The sequence below is a fragment of the Strix uralensis genome, chromosome 12 (assembly GCF_047716275.1).
Source record: "Strix uralensis isolate ZFMK-TIS-50842 chromosome 12, bStrUra1, whole genome shotgun sequence".
Classification (NCBI taxonomy): Eukaryota; Metazoa; Chordata; class Aves; order Strigiformes; family Strigidae; genus Strix; species Strix uralensis.
In genome coordinates, this window is record NC_133983.1 from 25,146,005 (window position 1) to 25,167,597 (window position 21,593).

Below are 21,593 nucleotides of genomic sequence, written 5' to 3' on the forward strand. Positions count from 1 at the left end.
TCACTGCCTGTTCTGCAGACAGCACAAAGAGGACCTGTTTTGGATGAGCTGGAGTTGCTTATTTTGTTTCTTTTCTCCAGGTTGCCACTAATACAGAAACAAGTAAAAACGTGGGAAATGCCATTCTCTATGAAACTGTGCTGACTATTATGGACATAAAATCTGAGAGTGGACTGAGAGTAAGTTGCCTTTGCTATGGCCTTTTGTTTGTTTCTAGGCTTGTATTAGAGTAATTTATGTAGAGGACATGAAGAAAGGCTGCTTCACCCAAACACAGCTCTGCAGTTCGCTCTAGATAAGACTGTAGCCTCTTCAGAAAGTGGTGTTTGGTTTGCTGGGGTTTTTTTAAATAACAAAAATAAAAAAGCAAAACTTCCTACAGACTGTGTTCCCTTGCGTGCAGGAGAGAGCCTGTGCTGTGTTTGCCTGAGCTTCTCCTCTGCTTAGGCAGCTTCTAGAGTTCTTTGTTATGCTTTTGGCCAAGAACTGCAACGGTACCTTTGACATGTTGCCTTTAAAATCATCTGGAAACAATGAAGATGACCAGCAGCTTTTTTTTGATCACTGACCTTCCCTAACTCTTTCTGCAGGTGTTAGCCATTAACATCCTAGGCCGTTTCTTATTAAACAACGACAAAAATATTAGGTAAGTTGTATGAAGTGTGTTTTGGCAACACCCAGTTTAAAATGTGTGAGAAGCAATTATGCAAAGATTATGCTGAAGTAGAGCTTTCCAGGAGACCAAACTGGGAAGTACTGTTGTTGGGGTTAGTATGACTGTCTAGCTTGCTTCTTTCTTGGTGCATTCTTTTCTCTGTGAAAAGCTTATCTGTGGCCCTGCCCTTCTTAGCTGATGCGTCTAGGTGTATGATCTAATTCTTAACATGTGATTTCTTAATCTAGTCAAGAGTTTTTTCCAATAACCTGTGAATCTCCTGTCTTGTCCCAGCTGGTCTGTGGTGATATTCAAATCAGATTTGGCGTTTGGCAACAACACAGATTGTGTGTTGTTGGCAACAAGGAAGTTTTGTTGTGCTTTGGTCACTATAGATCTGGACATGGGATTGCTGCAACTGCTAGAATTAAGTCCCATCTCTAAGTATTTTGATTGCAAAACATGGTAGAGGTGGAAGACTCTAGCCTTGGGAATTGCAAGTCATGCTAGTTTGAGTATGATCTGTGGAGGGCTAACCTTTAATTGCCTTGTCTTTTCAAAAATCTTTGTGAAGACTGGACAACTGACATGAGCCAGGAATTGGGACAGGTGCTTGTCCGGGCATGTTACGGTCTAGTAGGTAACTCATTGCTGAAGTCAGGCCAGGCAGTCCCCTGGAAGATTTCCGTTCGTTGCTGAGTACAAGAAAACCCTGTTCTGTTGCAAAATAGGACTAATCTTGGGGGGGTGTGAGTGTCTGTGCACAGCAATTAAATGCCTGCTGTCAACTGTTTATTACCATGTGTCCTTATTGCAGATATGTAGCTTTGACGTCGTTGTTGAAAACTGTGCAGACAGACCATAATGCAGTACAGCGGCACAGAAGCACAATTGTGGACTGCCTGAAGGATCTGGATGTCTCCATTAAAAGGTAATTGAAATATCAGTGAAGTAGACTCCCAAGGTTGACAGCCTGTGGAAGGTGAGCAGGGCATCAGGGAGAATGACAGTAATCCTGGAACTGTGGGACTAGTATTAATGTGTAGTGTGGTTCATACTTCAAAGAAGGTAATGAAGATGTGCAGCCACCTTCTTTGGGAAGCTGCTTTTACATTTTATGCATCTTGGATTGGAGAAGAAAGATTTTTCTGTTTGCCTGAATTTTTCCAAAATGGAGTCTCAGCAGAGGTCAGATTGTGTGCTCACAACTAGACAGAAAGCCTCCGTAAAGCATGATCCTCATCAGAGCTACTCTGACATGCTCCATGCTGCTTTTCTTTCCCAGACAAACAGGCAGTGCCCTGTTGTCTTGAAACAGTGTTAAGCCATCCACATAATGTGTTCTAGATTAAATTTGATTATGCAGTGGTAGAATTCAGACTTAACTTGATTTGTTCAAATCATTTGCTTACAAACCACGTCCTATTGTGCATTCTCGCTGTTCGTTTGTCATGTAAATAGCAGTTCCTTGCTGCTTCTTTGGGCAGTGGGAGAGCTTGCAGCCTTACTTCTCACTACAGGAAGACTTTTTTCTGATACTCAGTCTAGACTTCTTCCTCTGTTTCTTCTTGTTACTTCAGTTATGTTCCCTTTACTCATGATACTAACTTTTTCCTGTTTCTATCAGATGCTCATAGATACTCTTGAATTGTTTGATCTCACTTTTACCCAACCTATATGGAATGGTGCTCTTCTAAATTGTGTCTTTCAGCCTGTCAATTGCTTGCACTTTTTCAGAACTCTTTCTCATCATTATTCTTTGTATAACTGGTGGTCTGAGCTCAGTGCAGCATATGACATGTCAGTGACGGGGACAGTTGTATCCCTGTTGCATCTTGTGGAATCTGCTGCAGGCCAGAATTTCATTGAGCCCTCATCACATCATGAATATACTTTCAAATTGCTCGACCTCTTTCTTCCATCTTGTCAAATTGATTAGATACACCATAGATACTCGTTCTGATAGTCATTCTTTAAATTTATGCCCATCTTTGAATCAGATCTAGATTTTTAACAGCACTGCTCAGTGTAATATGTACAGAATAGGAAGGAAATTGGATCTGTCTTGCTTCTGAAACTTAGTTTTAACTGTTACGTAAGGGGTATCATGTAATCTATTTTTCAGTTGCAGTCTAGCCCAAAACACAAATCTGTACCTTATATGCTGAGCAAGTCAGGCCACTGTTGCTGTTTGGTGCCACAGCCAGCATAAGGCTGGGTTGTGGAATAGCAGTGCCCCATCTAGTTTTTGGATAGAAGACAACAAAAAGCATTTTACTGGTGCCTGCTAGGAAAATCTAGATATGCTACAAACACCAGAGCTTCATGTCTGAGTGCAGTTGGAGGATGAAGCCTTTGAGTGATCCATCGGCAGAGCATGATGTTGCCATGCTGACACTCGTGCTGCTGACAATGCACTGTCTTCATTGAAGCAATATATTGTCTGGGTGTCGGAGTCCCCAGGCAGCAAGTTTCAAGGGCTGGGATGTGAGGAACAGACACGATACCTGGTTTTGGTTATCTGAAGCGTGGCCTGTTATCATCATCTTTTTACCATTGCAGTGCATCTTTGGTCCATGTAGTATAATTCAGAATGGCTTTGCCATTTAATTCAAGTCTCTTTGTCTGTCTGCTTAATATGATCAAACTGCGTGACTAGGAACTTCATGACAGAAACGAGGCGTGTAATGTGATTAAAGGTAAGCAATATGTGTGGGATAAATGCCTGGTGTGAAGATTGCTGAGTACCTCTGTGCACCTGCAGTATTGATATATCTGCTGTAACGTGTCTGAAAAGTTAAACGTGAACAGGGAAAACTTGTAACGCATTAGGGTTAGATGTAAGCAGTTGGGAACCAATTGAAGGGATGAAAACAACTAATAATGCTATAGGTCTTCAGCCACAGATCTAGATGATAAAAGGTAACAATTTAGTTAAGTATTTCCACCCTAGTCCTGAACACCTCTGTGTCTTCCAGGTCCCTGGGTGTTAGTGGAGTAAAAAGAAAAATAACACATTTGCAGTTCACAGTTCTCTAGAAATCCTTCTTATTACAATAACAACTAGGAAGATGTTGAGAAGCAGCAGTGTCTAGATGCTTTCTGATTCTTGAGAACAAATAGCATGTTCCCAATACCATTAGATTGGGTAATGTGCCTGGTCTAAGTTGTTGATGTTTCATGAACATTGGGAAAATAATAAGCGATCAGAAAAAATAACTGTGTCCATGTAGTGATAGGTTAGCAGGCTTGATGCTGGAACAAGACAGAATCAGTGGGACTGCTCATGCATTTGCTGCTGGTAAATATATGAAGGTATGACAGCATAACTCATGCATCTCAACATTATGATTTTAATGAAAATTGCTGGAGTTAAACGCACATAGAAGTCTGATCTACTTGAAGAAAGTATATATCACAAAATTGACTGTAGGCCTTTTGGGATAATTTTGGATGTAATCTGTTGTACAAGCAGTACAAATTCACTGTACACGTGAAGTAGTTCAGCAACTATCCAGATGATTTCAAAAGATAACTGAAATGGGGGAGGAAGTTTTTGATGTGCTATGAGGATCTTGTCTTCTAGTAGGCTATCTCAGTGGCAGGCAGAGAATAAAGTTCCTGATAGTATGAAGAGGACACAACTTGGAGGTTTGGGTTCTGGATTACACCAAATGCTCAATTTTAAAGAATATTCAGGGTTGTTCAGTGAGGCTGTTAATGCATTTTAACATAACTAATCGCCAATGTTGTACAGAAATTAATCACATTTGAAAATAGTCTTCAAAAAATGTCAGAAGAATGGGAGAGCTGTGCTAGAATTAACCACAGAAACTTCAAGCAGAAGGGCTAAGGACTAGCCTCTGGCCTCTTGATGTATACAACAAGGAATGGCAAAGAGCCAGTACTCTGTCTAGTTGTGGTGTCAACTTGGGGTGGGGAGCAATGGGTTCTGAGAAGAGCACCAGGGTAGTTTTGGGTCTATCCGACAGGATGAAATAAAGCTTATCAGTTATTAGTTTAAATTTCTACTGTATTTGAATCTCTTAATACATGGAGATCAAAACAGGTCTCTAGCCTCAGGGATCCAGCAGAGAAGGTGTGTTGTAGCGTGGGTTACTTATTGCAGTTGTGTCTCAGAAATGAGCAGCATGCAGTTACAAATGCTTGGACAGTCAGACCTTAATGCTTGTGGACTCTGGTTGCTGAAAGATGTTTCTAGCCTTTAGGACATCTGGATAGGTGTTTTGAGAACACCCCACACCCCCACTCCCCTTTAGGTTTTTGGGGGAGTGGGTGTTTATTGTCTGCCCATGAACAGGAAAATACTGGTACATTTAATGTGGAAGGCTGTTCTCACAGGACTAATAAATGTTGTGCTCTTAATTAGAAGGTAAGTACATTTGAGTAGCTGGACTTTGGTGTTTTGGGTTTTTTACTTCACTAGGTGAAGATATTTTACTGGTTTTCTGTCTCTCACCCTAGGCGTGCAATGGAACTGAGTTTTGCCCTTGTTAATGGGAACAATGTCCGTGGAATGATGAAGGAGTTGCTGTATTTCCTAGATTCCTGTGAACCAGAGTTCAAGGCAGACTGTGCATCTGGAATATTTCTTGCAGCTGAAAAGTATGGGGTCAATTTACTTGCTATTAATTTTTTGTACATCCTGAGAAATACGAAAATTTTGTGTGTTGTTCCTCTCCCTCCTCAACCCCCAAGAGGGAATAGGTTGATCATCTCTTCTCCATTTACTGATCTGTGTGTGGTTTGTCAGTTTTAACCCACTCTGAAGAACAGGAGATAGTAGTGCCTTGGGACACACTAGCGTGTCCCATATGGATAGTCCTCATATCACTAAACCAGTGTAGGATATTGATTTCTGCTGCACTTTGGAACAGGTGTTGTGCTGACATCCTGCCGCTGCCCCCCTGCACACACACAGATTCTCTGGTTAGTTGTACAGGTGAGGTGATCTCGTTACTGTTGAGCCATTGTGATCAACAGCCTGACTTTGAAGTATTGTATATGCAAGGTATGGCTGAGCTAGATTATGCAGACTTGTATATTCGTTCAGTTTTCCAATGTCAGCATTAATACCAAAAAGTCAAAGAAGGTGTGTGGTGTTTTGTTTTGTGGGTGTTTTGTTGGTGTGTGTCCCCCCTCAGAAGGCCATGGGCCAGGAAGTAACTGAGTGGGGAGGTTCTGATGATGATGGGTTTCTTGCTGGTGTGAAGGCTAGCAGTTAGTGCTCTAACTTGTTTTCTTAATTTTGTCAGATATGCTCCTTCCAAACGCTGGCACATAGACACAATTATGAGAGTCCTAACAACGGTAAGTAAAATTGCCTCTCTTGTGTGTGACTGTAAATTTTTTTTTCTTAATTCTGTAGGAAGTTACTCATCATCGAGTTGGAGATGGCTATAAAGGCTGGCAGATAACAAATGCTACAGAGGAAGCGTACTTCCATGGTAGTGACCCAAGGCAGCCAGTCAGAAATAAGTAAACTCAGTAAATATGACTGAGTGTGGTTTTAGAAATGTATGATACCAGAAATGCACAAGATTACAAGGTGTAGCAGAGTTTTTCTGCTGCAGTAATCACATTAGCTTCTAAGTTAGGACAACTCTGGTGCTGCTTGTGGTTCCAATATACAGTGCTCTCGGGGAGAGTGAGTGCAGCCTTAAGTGACTTGCAAAGAGAAAGGGGCTGAAACCATTTCTTGGAATTATTCCAAGTTGAGATTATCAAAACTTTTTAATGAAACTGTATTAATAGCCTTCTAGTTCTTCTTCTTCTTTGCGTTTAATTATTACTCTTTACCTACATGAATTTCTTTATAAATGTCACAGCTGAGTTGGAACTGGAGTAGCATTTTGGCAAACAAGAGGGAAGAGATCTTGATAACTTGGGTAGGCAGTGTGTTCCCTGAGGCAAAGGAGTGGGAAGAGATTTATTTTATCAGTATGAGTGTTCAAATTTGAGAAGTTCATCAAGAAGCGAGTCTGGCTTGTGTGTTATTTTGCCACCCTGAAACAGAGAAAAGTAGATTCGTCTGAACTGAGAATTGATTTCCATAGAAGGTTGGTTGTGAGAATTGCTCTCAGATTACGTCCTTCAATAAAAAGTAACTTCCTTCTCTTGACTGCTAGAGAAACCATTTATAAAGTTGTATTCATGAGACTGCTTACTGCAGACTCTTACAGATAAACATCCTTTTCAGTTTACCAGACTTATGAGAACTAACGCAGAAAGATGGCATCAGTCATTGTGGTGGGCTGACCCTGGCTGGACGCCACGTGCCCCCCAGAGCTGCTCTGTCACTGCCCTCTTCAGCTGGGCAGGGGCAGAAAAATGTAACAAAAGGCTGGTGGGTGGAAATAAGGACAGGGAGAGATCACTCACCAGTTACCATCATGGGCAAAACAGACTCGACTTGGGGAAATTAATTTATTACCAGTCAAATCAGAGTAGGATAATGAGAAATAAAAACTCAATTTTGAAACACTTTTCCCCCACCCCTCCCTTCTTCTCTGGCTCAGCTTCACTCCCAAGTTTTCTCCCTCCTCCCCTGCAGTGGGGCAGGGGGCAGGGATGGGGGTTGTGGTCAGTTCATCGCCCCTTGTCTCTGCTGCTGCTTCCTCCTCAGGGGAGGACTCCTCACACTCCTCCCCTGCTCCAGCCTGGGCTCCCTCCCATGGGAGACATTCCTCCACGAACTTCTCCCACGTGGGTCCCTCCCACAGGCTCCAGCTCTTCCCCAACTGCACCAGCATTGGTCCCCCACGGGGTCACCAGTCCCACCAGCAAACCTGCTCCAGCCTGGGCTCCTCCCTCCACAGGCCACAACTCCTGCCAGGAGCCTGCTCCAGCGTGGGCTTCCCACGGGGTCACGGGCTCCTTCGGGCACATCCCCCTGCTCCGGTGTGGGGTCCCCCCGGGCTGTGGGTGGAATCTGCTCCCCCAGTGCCCTCCCTGGGCGCAGGGCACAGCTGTCTCACCAGGGGCTGCCCCAGGGGCTGCGAGGAACCTCTGCTCCAGCACCCGCAGCACCTCCTCTCCTCCTCCTTCACTGCCCTGGGTGGCTGCAGAGTTTTTTCTTTCACATGCCCTCACTCCTCTCTCCTGCTGCAATTGCTGTGGCCCAGGCATTTGTTTCCCCTTCTTAAATACATTATCCCAGAGGCGCCACCACCGCAGCTGGTGTTGGCTCTGGTGGAGATGGGGGAAAATTCTAGCAGGTCCTCACGAAGTCACCCCTGTAGCCCCCTGCTACCAAAACCTGGCCACACAAACCCAATACAGCTGCTTTTGGCTAGCTGGGTTCTCACTTAGTTGATCTAATTGGCCTCACTTAATTTCTTCTTTTTGCATGCTCTGCTCTCAGTGCCAGAGGAGTGCCTAAACAGAACAGGTTTTGAACAGTATACATCTTCCCTTCTGTGCCAAAGCTGTGTGATTGTGTATTGCCCCCCACACTTTCCTGGCCTGAAAGTGGGCTTTTCGCTCTGAGTTCTGTGTTCCCATCCTCTAACCAGAGAGTGACATGCAGGCAAGTTCCTGGGTCCTGTGCTTATTTGGCGTAGAGTCTGGCTTTGAGCAAGCGACTGAAGAAACTGTGTTCTGCCCCCAGGGTGTCTTTGACTTAAAGCCTTCCGTTTCACAGAGGAGTTTTCTGTTGCTTTTTGTTCCTTCCGTAGCACAGGATTCTTACATCCTCATTCTATCCTCTTGACAATTTCAGGATATCTATAGCATGGATTTCTCTGGGTATCGTTGAGTTAATTGGGAAAGTGAACTGTCCTGTAGTTCTGCCCATCTGACCTTGCTCAAAATCAACCGTAAAGTGCTTGGGGGTGAGGAGGTTGATTTTTTTTATTTCCATGCACATCAGGTGGCTTTGTGAAGGATATCGGCAGATGCTGGGTGTTCCTGAGAAGTCGGATAGTGAAACCTAACAACAATTGTTCTTGCAGGCAGGAAGTTATGTTCGTGATGATGCTGTTCCCAATCTGATTCAGCTAATAACCAATAGTGTGGAGATGCATGCCTACACTGTGCAGAGACTCTACAAAGCCATCCTTGGTGATTACTCCCAGGTAATACCAGATGTGACCAGCTTCAGTTTCCCTGTTGTACTGCAATAAGCATGTTTACTAAGCATCTCAAGGTAAGGCAACATCAGACTGTCTAGCTCCAAGGGTCAGATTGCAGAGGAGGCATGTCTTCTGTAAGTTCATGTTCTTTTTATTTTCTCTATTTCTCTTAGGGAATTCTTGATGAAATTAAATATTCCTATTTCTTCTGCTGTGGAGAACTTCTTTGGCTGGAAGGAGGGCTAAGCTTGCTCAGGGAAATGGTGAGGGTTTAATTTGTCATGCAGGCATTCATTTATCTCTGAGGCATCTGATTTTTCTTCTAACAGCAGCCCCTGGTGCAAGTGGCCTCTTGGTGCATAGGAGAGTATGGAGATCTTCTGGTGTCTGGTCAGTGTGAAGAGGAGGAACCAATACAGGTATAGCTTGGGAAAGAACAACAACTCTGTACCTGGCTGAGGCTGGAGCTGCTTGATGTGAGGGGAGCGTGGTGGTTCCTTAGCACTGATGTCCGTGATGGTGATGGACCCTGGGCAGGAGTGTCCTTCCCATGCTGCAGGCATGGGCTGCGTAAACACTCACTGTGAGGAGAGCAGCCACGGTTGGCAGAGCTGCTCTTCAGTATGTGGAGCAGGAACTGTATCTTAAAACTAGTATCACGGGAGATCACGGGATCTCCAGCTAGATGCTTCTGTCTCACACTCTGAACATAACGCTGCAGGCTCACAGAGTTGCAGAGAAGGTACGACATGGCGATTAAGCATGAGACAGGTTTTTACAGTATGTCCTGGAAGGCTTGCTGCAAAGCTTTTCTCTGTCTCAGCCTAACCTTTCTGTACCTTTTCAGGTAACGGAGGATGAAGTTCTTGATATTTTAGAGAGTGTCCTGATATCTAATATGTCTGCATCTGTTACACGAGGCTATGCTCTCACTGCCATCATGAAGCTTTCCACAAGGTTCACCTGCACTGTCAAGTGAGTTCTTATTGATGTTGTATCACACAGGGCTTTGTTGCAAATACACTGGTGTCAGTTGTCTTCAGTAGAAGGACATGTTCTGCTTCCGTGGTTTACAAGAGTCATCTTGTTATTTGTTGGCTTTTACAGCCCCCCTTTGCTTGCAGTGTGGAAGACTTCACTGCTTTGTACTGTTTTCTCTGTGGGTGTCCGCTACCGTGTAGGGACTTAATCCACGTTGCTGTTGCTTGAAAAATCCTTAATGGGGAAGATAAGGCCTTACTTCCAGTGGACTGTTCTTTCCAGTTCCTTCTTAGGATGATGGAGAGAAAAATAGCCTTGTTTCCTACCGATGGCTTCTTAGTGTGGGTAGTTGAGCTTTCTTATGATGGGTGGTGGGGTGTTAATCACCTGCTGATGCTGTTGTGAAGGGACAGTTCAAAAATGGATGTTGCATAGACAGTCCAGGGAAACAGTGGTGACTACTGTTTTAAATGAGTTACCCAAGACACTTCTTGAGCAGAGGCCAGATAGTGTCTTCCAGATGACACATGCTAATCCCTTGCTTATTGCTGCTAATTCCATGGTGTGGTTTTGTTTTTTTGTTTCCCCCCTGCCCCCACACAGTCGCATTAAGAAGGTAGTTTCCATTTATGGCAGCAGCATTGATGTGGAGCTACAGCAGAGGGCAGTGGAATATAATGCACTTTTCAAGAAATACGATCACATGAGGTGAGTGCTGATGAGTTTTGGTGTTTGAAAAGGATCATTATAATCTACTCTGATTTCCTGTGTACCACACTTGGTGCTTTGAGAGCTTTGGTGATTTTGGTAGGAATACAGAGGAACTAGAATCCCTTCCTCATCTGTAGGGCTAGTGAGTGTTTTAAGACTTTCTCTGCCAAAACATTTGCCCTGCTTTGAGCTTGAACTTGACTAATTTTTACTTCTAGGTGTTGAATCTTAAATGTGATAGCTGAGTAAGTGTCTGCAGGTAGCTTTTCCCATGCTAGATTTCCACAGTCACTAGGTTCAAACTTATTTTAAAATGTCTTTGGAATAAACATGCAGAGACCCATTGACCTGTCATCCTAAGATGTGCTCTGAACTCAAGGTAATTCTTCCAACTGTTAATACTCTTCAGTTTTTGAGAACATCTTTTTAATTTGCTGTATGTTCCTGTAGTATCTGTTTAAAATCTCAAATTCTGCTTGCAAAGGCATACTATTTCACTGCACCACTCAGCATCCCTGTTTTACAATTCGTGAGCATGTTAACCTCCTTACACCTTATCATTGAGGGGTCCCCATTCATCTTTGCTTTGCTCGAGTGATTGTTTCTTTATGAGAAAGTTAAACCCCGTTTTGTTGCAATGATTAAAGCTGTAATTCTTTGCACAATAGTCATTAATCCATTTACAATAGTTAATTGTTGATACATAGGAGCACCATGGATTCTATTCAGTGAGGATTGTAAGATTGGAGGAGGTCTTCTTGGAATTAACTTCATCCTTGAAAATTTCCGTAAGATTCCAGTGGATGAAGGAACATCCATTTTAGGGTCTAGACAAGAGAACAGAGAAAATGGATGCCACTGGACTAAATACTGCCTGTGTTTGTAGGGGCCTCCAAACTTTGTTTCTAAGGCTCTTCACAATCACTTTTTTCCATAGATACCATCGTATTCACTATGTGTAGGATACAACATCCTTGTGATTTCCTCTTTTCTCCCCTCCTGTGGGATCTATGCAGCAACTCAGATTGTTCCTGGAGAAGTTATGTTAAAAAACGAGCTAGGGCATGTGAGCTGCTGAGGGCTTCACATGGTCTTATGAATGAGTTGAGAAAAATCTGGCATGAGGCTTTTGATCAGAGTTGACCATTGCAGACAACAGTGTCTGTCACAGCTGGCTTTTGATCAGATGGCAGTGTATGCTAGTCATAGTTTTGGGAAGCGTTACACTTCAGAAAAACTTATGTGAGCTTCATTCAGTTTTACAAGAAAGCATCTGTGTTTTTTCTCCCAGTATATTCTGGTGTTCATTACAGTGTAAAGGTCAATGTTTAATAGTTTCTGCTCATTAAGACTTTGTTCATGGTCAAAAATGGCCCGTTGTTGGGTTTATTGGCACTGGAGCACTTTTTCAGCCCAAAAGATGTGTGGACAATGTGGCTTACTGCTATTACATGCAGCGCTTTGTGGCTTGATCTGCAAGGGTAATGGCCTTTCTTGTATTACAGACTAGTTCTCCCTATACAGGTTTTCTTAGTTTTTTGGTTTGATGTCAAGATTCTGAATACCGTGACACCTCTTCACTCTCTGTATCACTTCAGGAGGGTACTCCCAAGGGCTGAACTTAATCTCTTTGGAAACTTAATTTGGCTAAATGAGAGCATGGTGATTTGCTTTTCCAACTTTGTCACCTAAGTGGTTAACCCTTCTTCAAGGAGAAGTCAGATGAGCTGACTCTGACTCAACTGCTTATGGAACAGAGCAGTCAGGTGACCCGGGTCTGTAGTTAATCCACCATTGCTCAATTATTTAATCTTTGCCTTGGATTTGTTATCTTAGTCCCACAGTGGAAACTTTGTCAAGTACTAGGGGAAAGCAGGAGGCAGGAGGGCTTGTTTGGCTTTCAGCTGTCAGCTAACGTGTTTACACTGGCCTAGAGTGCCAGGGATTGTGTCTGACCTCCTCAGGCTGTCATGCAGTCTTACAGTTCCCCTGTGTTGGAGCTGAAAGGAAAAGGCAGGTTGCCCTGTGTAAATCATCTGAATGTCTGAGTATTTGGATTGGGATCCAGGAAGATGGCACAGTGTAACTATGTCAGCTTCTTTCAGGCCAGCCCTGCTTGAGAGAATGCCAGTAATGGAGAAAGCCACCACAAATGGCCCCACTGAGATTGTACAGACCAATGGAGAGACAGAGCCAGCGGTACTGGAAACCAAACCTCCGCCCTCTGGATTGCAGCCTGCTAGCCAGGTAATGGAAGCTGATCCAGGATAAGTTTCCACTGCCTGTCAGACCACACTACTAGCCCCTGCCAACAGTAAGCTGAGACCATCTCCCTCCCACTCTCTGCCTCTTTGCTAGTTCTGGCCTGGTGATGATTGCATCACCTCTCTGCTCTGGTGCCTGTAGGTCAAGGACAGATGTGTGGAAGAGGTCACTGGGGGAGTGTGAGAGCAGGGTGGCGTAAAGACATGTAGCCTCAAAATGTCTCGGTGTGCACGACCTCCATCCTTCTCTCTGTGGTCCCAGGATCTCTTGTGGGGTGTGGGACTGTAGCCAAACTAAGCACCTCTCTGGCCAGCTCTGTGGGTCTTCTGTTGAGAACAAGTAGAATCCATTACATTTGTAGGGGAAGGTAGCAGGGAGTTGAATATTTAACTACCACATCCACTCTTTCATTAGGCAAATGATTTGTTGGACTTGTTGGGGGGAAGTGATATAACACCTGTAATCCCCACTGCACCTACAAGCAAGCCAGCTTCTGCTGGCGGAGAGCTCCTGGACCTCCTGGGAGACCTCAACCTAACAGGTGAGCAGGCTGCTTCTCTTTGAAGTCTGCATTCTCAGTCCTGGGGTGGGATGAGGGCTGGCTAGTTCTTTGCTTTCTATCAAGTCCTGGCCTTCACGCGTATTCCTACCAAGACCCACATTAGCATACAGGTAGGAGTCAGGGAATGAAGTCGCAGGTCGGTTCTGCATGATTAGCTGGTGAGACTTGAGCATTTTCACACTGCAGCCTGGGAATGCTGTGAGCCTTTCCAGAGAACTCTGGGAGATGTGAGGAATTCATTCCGTTTGAATGCCTTCTAGCTCAAGAGGAGCCAGTCCTTGTTAGTGAAAGCAGAGAAGGGGAGGATAACAACACAGATGATTTGTAGAGCTTCATGTAAAGAAATAGGATATGCAGCAGTTGATCTTTGGAGAAGGAGTAATTACTCTTCATTTTATGACAGCTAAGTAATAATCCTTCAACATTTCTTGTAGGTTCTCCAGTATCTGCCCCTGCACCCCAGATAGCACAGCCTTCGTTCCTGCTTGATGGACTTTCATCACAGCCTCTCTTCAATGATATTGCTGCAGGTTAGGGACATGTAAATCCCTAGCCTGAGGTGCCACAGCACCCAACTAAAAGAGGAAACAAGGGGTAATAAAAAGAGGGAGGGATTTGGAAGTGAAGTGTGGCACAGGCACTGGAGCAGAAGAGGATGTGTTTAATCTTCAGAAGAGTTCATGTCTGGGGTAAAGTAAATGCGTTCTGTGATGTTGAATGATCTCCAGATCCTGTAGGTCTGCTGCTTTTTTGTTTTCTACAGGAATCCCCTCAATTACTGCATACAACAAGAATGGGCTGAAGATTGACTTCACCTTTGAGAGGTCAAACACCAACCCCAGCGTCACTGTAATCACGATACAGGCCTCCAACAGCACAGAGCTGGATATGACAGATTTTGTTTTCCAAGCTGCAGTACCAAAGGTAGAGCCATGGAGGGCAGCTTACAGTGATAGGTTGAGGGCCAGCTGCAAATACTTCCTGATCAGTGCTTTCATGTAGACAGAAACCTGCGGCATGGGCAACAAGGCTAAGAGCTGTTCATAGGTTCTTTTAGTGCTCAGTTTAGTCAGCTCTTTCCAGCCTGAAAGTAAATGTTATAAATGCAATAGAACACTGCTTCCTATCAGACTGGACTACTTCTGTTTGGACAAAATCTTGTTTCAAAATCACCACTTCCTAGGAAAGTTGCTAAACCATATGCAGAAAAATGTTGGGTCAAAAAAAAAAAGTTAAGACACTAATCTTTCCCTTTATTCTTAGTTTCTAAGAAATATACCATGCTCTTTGCAGCTATGAATACATGAAAAAGCACAAAATATGGCAGACAGTTAGTGCCTAGTTTGTAGTAGAGCAGACCATTTAAGCAGGGTGTGGTTAGAATGTTCTTCAAGTTTGGGAAAATACATTCGCTTCTGGGAGTTTCACTTCTAGGAATTAGTAATGCTCTAACTTTAATTCGGGTAGGTTTCATACCTGCCATAGGAAGGAATTGGGGAAAGAATGGGCCTCCTGAAGTTACAGGTGTGCTGAGCATTCTTGACTGTTCCTCTGCATCTGACACTTGAAACAATGCATCGCTGCTGATCTTGGTAAACTACAGCGAGCCCTCACCCCCTAGTATTTGTGCTACCTGGATCTTACTTGTGTAGAAAGCAGGTGGGCCAGTGAATATTCTCTACAGATAGGGAATTGAAGAACTCATTATTCAGGGCCAGGAACTGAACTCTTAATTTTCCTTGCTGTCTCTCGGTGCAAACAGATCACTTTGTTCTTACTTGATTAAGCATGAAATTGTTTTCTCTTTGTCCTTTCTTCAGACATTCCAGCTGCAGCTCCTGTCTCCCAGCAGCAGTGTCATCCCTGCATTTAACTCGGGGACCATCACACAGGTCATTAAAGTCCTGAATCCACAAAAGGTGAGTGATTCCAAGAACAGTTATGAAAGATACTGTCTTGGAATCATGGATTTAGTGGCAGTCAGTCAGGGATGCATCTGAGATGAGAGACAGACAGTGATGGTAGTGAATGATATGTTTCTAATGACAGTCGTTTTGTTTAGGGTTAGGAAAAAGTTACGAAAAAGACAGGAGGTCGTGGGCACAGGTTTGGCCTTCTACTTGGTTATACTGCTAAAACAGATTCGTGGCTTTGTTACCTTCTTGAATTCATGAATGTGTTTTTCATTGGAATGGTGGTTAAACAAGTTTTTGGATGGCCTTTCTAGAGGAGCTCAACCTGTTGTTTGTATGCATTGTAAAAGTGATGTCTGAAGGGCAAGCATCTTGCCGTAATAAATACATTCAACGTTTATTCTTGATATCTGGAGCAGCATTACTTGAAATGTTTGTTACACAAGAAATAGTTTGATCCATAACACTAACAAAATTGTCTGTTTTCTCAAGTGGTGTCACTTGTTTATAATGTGATGAGTGTAGCTTCAAACAGTTGATGGCAAGAACCTTTAGGTGTGATTTAATCATAATTCCATTTGGTTTACAGCCTTCAGAGACAGGCTTTCAAGACTGGGACACAACAGACTTAAGGGGGGAGGGAGGGGTGTGGCCCACATGTCCTCCTTAAGAGGCTTTGCAAGTATTCAGATGGCATCAGAGAGAAAAATAAAATTTCTTCCTTTGTGGGACACCCTTAAGATCTTAACCATCTTTAAGAACTTAAAACATCTTAAGTTTTTCATAGGTTAACCCTTACTTACTGCTCTAGATGTTAAGTGTTGCTGCCAGACAGATGCGCAAATTAGAAAAATTCTCAAATTTCATCCCAGGATTTCACTGAAATGGCTGTCTTCTAGTGCATCATTTTTGTGGTTTCAATGCATCTCCCCTTATCTCAGTATAGTGTGCTCCCCTCTGCCTATATTAAGGTACAAGACTGATTATTCTTTTTGTCTTGTATACATCTGATACAAATTTCTCTGTGGTGCTGTAGAGCACCTTTCAAAGATCACCTTGAAAGTTACGTTCTCAGCTTGGGAAGGTTTGGGAGTTTTCCTGTAAGGTGCTGGAAGTTGCAATATATCCACCTCAGATGGGACCCACAAGTGAAATACACGTAGATAGTGGGATGCTTTCTTGTTGGAACACCAGAACTCCTATGAACACTTCAGAATGCAGAGGTGCAAAATAGTATTTTATTACCCTCTTCTCTTCCCACTATTTTCTAACTCTTCTACCTCAGGCATTTGTGCATCTCTTACTGTCCTTTAGACTGCTACTGCCTGACAGTTCAGCTTTGCAAGAGCCCTGTCCGTGAGATAGTGTAGTTCCCTGGAATTCTCTGAGGGAGGCAACCTTGGAACAGCCTTGCTACTTAGGAGGTAGCTGTTTGTCTTGTCAGTGTTGTAAAAAAGTCTGTTCACCTGGACATGGGCTGTCATTATGCTGGATTGAAGCTGATGGCCAGTTTCCCAAAACACCACCAAATACAAACCAATAACAAAAATGACACCAGTTATGTTGATCTGTTAGTGATAAAGCATAGCCTTTTTATCCTGAGGCTGGTTGGAGCAGTCATTGTCCTCCTTTCCTCCCTTGGCTATCCCTTTTGCATATTTCCCTGTAGGTATGGGGAAGAGAGCCAGAAATAGCCAACTTTTTGCCTTTCCTTTTAGCGTTTTTGGGAAACAAGATTTTTTGAGAGTGAGGAGAATAGGGAACCTGACTTGGAGCATGCTGTGCTCTATTATTAAGGGCCACCTAGTAGCTGGATGACAGCCAAACGACAGAGTGTAAAACAACTTCTGAGCAATTCCATCACTTACAGTAGGAGGAAATGTTCCTAGAGACCCTGTTTCCAGTCTTTCTTAGGCTATTTCCTTCACAGTGCTCCAGAGCTACGCAAGGCTTGACGTTTCCAGACCGCTGCTTTGAGTGAACGGCGAGTGTGGGAGACGACACCTCTCCCTGCGAGCCCAAGTGCAGAGCAGCAGAGTCCAGATCTGCCTCCTGCTTTCTTCCATTGTTAACTGGGATTTTAAAGCAGTTATTTTTGTATTTAAGAACTTCAGTGCTTCTGAGATCAGGGCCAGTGCAGAGGGATGTGTGTAGAAGGTGTGCTGTGGCTGTTCTGAGAGATTGTACCTGATATGAGAACTAGAGTGACCAATCAGTGTCCTGCCAGGTTAAGCACTGATCTGCAGTGTCATAGCTTACCCTGCACATCCTGCTCCTATGGTGAGGAAGGGTCTGTGTTTTGTATTCATGGGCTAAGGGAGGGGAGCTGGATGGGGTGGGATTCACTGACCTGTAATGAAGACCTGAATTTGTTTTGTGGTTTTTTTTGGTTTTTTTTTCCCCTTTTCTCTTGTAGCAACAACTACGTATGCGGATCAAGTTGACATATAATCACAAGGGCTCAGCAATGCAGGATCTAGCAGAAGTCAACAACTTCCCCCCTCAGTCTTGGCAGTGAGGCTCTGGCACCATTCTTATTCTCACCCCACCCAATCAAAAGAACTCTGGGAAGAAGGTTGTGATCCTTGGCAATCCCCCAAACTGCACCATGGGCATGGGGAACAGATGAGACCTGCTGATGAGGAGGAATTTTCCTGAAGTGATTGCTGACTTTGAAGCATATCTGTTAAGACTAATCTCCTCTCCTCCGCTGATGAGGCTGGCGGCTTGTGGAGGCTACTGTGCACTCCCTCACACATGCATTCACAGCCAGAAGCAACATTCCCTTCTCCCCTCCCCCCCACCCCCCTGCAAAGAAACACAGCCTGGTTGGAAGAGAAGTCTGGAATTTCTAGCAGGGAAGCTTTCTTCTCTCTGCAGCAAGTGAACAGCTGCCCCTTCTTTCTGCTGTCTTTTTCCCCTGGGGTGGGCAAGGCGTGTTGTCATTCATTACTAGCTGGATTCCTTCAGGCACTTTCATCTGGGGCACAGACTGGGGACTTGGGGAACATCAGGCTGCCCTGCCTCTTTCCTCTTGTATCCCTGATGTCCGAAGGGGCTGGAGGCTTCTTATGGCCTATTCAGTGCATTATCGTATACACCCACCTCTTAGTTATGTGAGACGTACCAAGAGCAAGTTAGGCCTTGGGAGTTCATCTGCAAACCTGGGGCAGTGCAGGAAAAGAGGTGCTGGTGAGAGTTGATAAAATTGCTTTGGTGCTGTACTTGGAAATGAAGACCTTACACTTGAATTTTCTTTCTTTCCGTCAATAGCTACAGCCATGCAGATTCACAGTCTTCTGTAGCTTCCCCAGAAAGTGTGGTGATGTATGAGAGATGTGGAGATCCAAGGAGCAGCTGGTTTTCTACCACACATGGTTTCAAAGCCTTTTAACCCATTAGTTGTTGTTTATGGGTAGAAAAGACATTCAGTTTTGTAGATCAGTCTTTGAGCAAGGGTTCTGTTCCTGCTGGGAGACTAATCAGAGACTATGCTGCAAAGTTGCTCTTCCCAGTTATTCCAGACCTTCTCCCCAATTTAATTTCCAGAGCCTGTTGTAGACCCCCTGGATTCCATTTGAGTTACTTCTGACTGGGATATTTGTGTTGTATCTGTAATATTGGCACTGAAATAAAGACCATGCGGTTTAAAGAGACCTTTTCCCATTTTGTTACTTAATTGATCCTTGTAGTTTGCTCCTTGCTCCCCTTTCAGAGAAATGTGCTAGTTCAGGTCCAGACTGAAAGTAACTAAACTGTTTTTTGAATGGAAGCCAGTCGTTTGAGTATTTGGATCCAAAGTTGTGAGGTCCGGTACTATTCTAAGCGTACAGAAAGCTGTGGTCAGTTATGCTTCCTAGTGTGAACTGTTGTCGAGGTAGTACGGCTCTGTGAGTTCTCACGGAGACTGTGTATAGGACATAAAGCACGGTGCGACAAAACTATTTAAATGTTCAGCACTCTTTGGGGAGGATATATCTTAGATCTTCATCCATGAGTGTGCTGGCAAGCTGAAGGTACTCCAGCTTCCAACCCAGTGCTTTCTCAAAAGAAACAGATGGCACGTCTGCTTTATTTCTGTTCTAGGGCTTTACAGATATTGATCGTCCAGCGCTCTGGTGGGAAGCTTAGACGCAGCTTTTTGTGTCTGCAAAAGTGCTAACAGTAGGCTCCAGTCCTTGCCAAAAACATTGCAGGAGTGGTGCACAGTGTACTTAGGGAAAATTGAAGACCTATTCTGCCCTTGAATTGGGAGCAGGAGGCCACTAAAGGTTGTTCAGTCTGCTTTGGTTTTAACTGCATTAAGTAATATAATGTAGGACTGACTGTCACTTAAGTGCTGATCTGTGTAGTGGAGTAAGTTTAGTTTCTCTTGGAGGGCATTTTCGCTGCCTTACTGATTAAGCAGGTTTGGGCCTTTGGATTAGCAAAAAGTTTTATTATTCTACTGGAACTGGTATCAGCATGGGGTTATAAAATCTAGAGTAATGATGTATGATTTCCTGAAGTAATTCTGGTTGTGGCAGGGTCATGCCCTGACTGCCAGTGGTGAGATAGACACTGTGCTTAAGCGAGAAGCATCGTGAAGCAGGTAGTCTTGTAGAACATGGCGGAGTCGAAGCATGTTTGTAGGTGCTGACCTTTGTTGCTTTCACCAGTTGTGACTATTCACCACCCCACTAGCTCAAACTCCTCAGTGTTGAAGACCAAGCACGTTGAATCTAGACCCCAGTGAGCTAACGGAAAGTCTTTGCCTTAGTTCCTGAACTCCCCATAAGCTCTCCCATTCTCCTCACAGAATGTAGATGGTCACTTGTGCTGGAAGCTGGCACGCCTCGATCTCCATTTGTATTTGCTGAGAAACAGTGCTGGTGCAGGAGACGAGATGGGGAGGATGAAGTAAATGGTCTCTCACCTGGCCAGTTTGTTGCAGCATAGTTGGGAACAGGTTGTCTTGTCCCTCTTGCGGCACTTGTTTTCTGTCCCCTAGAGCAGCTGGGTTTTGTTGTTGGTCTCTGTCTGGTTGGTAAGTTTGTAGGGTAAATTCCTGCTATGTTCTTGGCACCTTCAGCCACCCCTGCACCGTGTTTGTGTTTTGGGAAATAGGCACTTTGTCATATATTTCTGAGCCAAGCTGAAGGGGGTGGTGCACGTACCTGAAATGTGTTTTGCTTGAAGCCATCCCTAGGCTGTGGAGTTCTCCTCTGTAGCAGCCGAACATTCCTGTTGTCCTTGGTGCTCTTTCCCTTCCCGCCAAGGGATGGGGCACTAATGCGACGTCAGAAGGAAGGCCAGGTTTCACAGGTTCCCATATCTGCAATACTAGATACCACTGCTTGCTCCTTGACCCCTGGGTGCATCTCTTAAGGTCTGTGCTGCTACTTTGTCTTCTCACTGGAGAGTACTCGCATGTCCACATCTGAGGTGCTTGGAGGATAGGGTGAATCTTTTTTTCCACCAATTGAATGCAACAATTCTTACAGGTCTGGTCAACGTTTTCCTTGCTTCAGTGTAAAGGGACTATAAAGGCAGCAAGATACAGACTTCATGGCTAATCTTACTAATATATGCTAATCTTACTAATATCTGCATTGGAGACTTTGGAGCTGGGAGAGACTGAATGTCTGTTTTTTCAAGTGAATGTACTTTGAGTCAAAAAATGACAGAATAGTGGCCATAATAGGCCTGAAGGGGGAGGAGACATGGGAAGGTCCCAAGATTCGACTTTGTCCAGGTTTTCATGGGACAAAATATGGCCTTGAACAACCTTTTGAAGCAATAGCAGTGAGGGGACTGCCACCTGTACAGTACCTTGGATATATAACTCGGAAGATGCTGAAACAGCTGGGAAAGGTGACTTGGTGCCTTCCCCAAGGCTGGTACTAGCTGCAAGATGGAGCAGCAAAGATGGCTTTTTTTTTTTTTTAAGATCTGCTGGTGCGCTTTCTATGTGTTCATTTTCTACTTGGGGGCTGTGAGGGACGAAGCTACTGGACTGCTTCCCTCTGAACTTTCACTCTACTCCTGTATATTCCTTTTTTCCTGATGTTGTAATTTACATTTTACATAGAGCCCCATCCCACCTCTTTGACAGTATAGTAAAAAACCAAAACCCAAACCACGAAAAACCCCAAACAAACAAAAAAGCCCGAAACAGAACCCCAACAAACCCAACCAAATTTGAAGTAAAAACATGCCATTTGAGCAGGGAGCCTGGTGTCATTCTGACTTCTGCAGACCTATTTTTGAGATGTGAAAAATTTAAATAAATGCTGACTCTTAGGTGAGTGAGGAGCATAACGGATGTAAACATTTACATGGGATGCATTAGACTTCTGCTGTGTGTATTGTCTTTTGGTTGAAACAAATTATGAAGTGACTAATAAAATGAGTCAATATTCAATGATTTAAAA

At 44.0% G+C, this 21,593-nt stretch overlaps 1 protein-coding gene and 1 non-coding gene across 4 annotated transcripts in view; both read left to right on the forward strand.

Moving 5' to 3' along the window:
* AP1G1 (adaptor related protein complex 1 subunit gamma 1) overlaps positions 1-21,593 on the forward strand; it is a 52,217-nt gene extending 30,624 nt beyond the window's left edge. For all 3 annotated transcript variants that reach the window (XM_074881959.1, XM_074881958.1, XM_074881960.1), the window contains exons 9-23: positions 81-179; positions 591-646; positions 1,473-1,586; positions 5,141-5,281; positions 5,932-5,986; positions 8,629-8,751; positions 9,078-9,167; positions 9,596-9,723; positions 10,333-10,437; positions 12,546-12,687; positions 13,120-13,246; positions 13,702-13,797; positions 14,031-14,191; positions 15,088-15,186; positions 17,597-21,593. In XM_074881959.1, coding sequence (XP_074738060.1) covers positions 81-179; positions 591-646; positions 1,473-1,586; positions 5,141-5,281; positions 5,932-5,986; positions 8,629-8,751; positions 9,078-9,167; positions 9,596-9,723; positions 10,333-10,437; positions 12,546-12,687; positions 13,120-13,246; positions 13,702-13,797; positions 14,031-14,191; positions 15,088-15,186; positions 17,597-17,698 — 1,638 coding nt within the window. In that variant the 3' untranslated portion in view covers positions 17,699-21,593. The remainder of the gene's footprint in view (positions 1-80; positions 180-590; positions 647-1,472; positions 1,587-5,140; positions 5,282-5,931; positions 5,987-8,628; positions 8,752-9,077; positions 9,168-9,595; positions 9,724-10,332; positions 10,438-12,545; positions 12,688-13,119; positions 13,247-13,701; positions 13,798-14,030; positions 14,192-15,087; positions 15,187-17,596) is intronic.
* Positions 2,988-3,074, forward strand: LOC141949041 (small nucleolar RNA SNORD71). Its single transcript, XR_012630639.1, has one exon. It is a non-coding gene; the product is annotated as a small nucleolar RNA SNORD71 (small nucleolar RNA).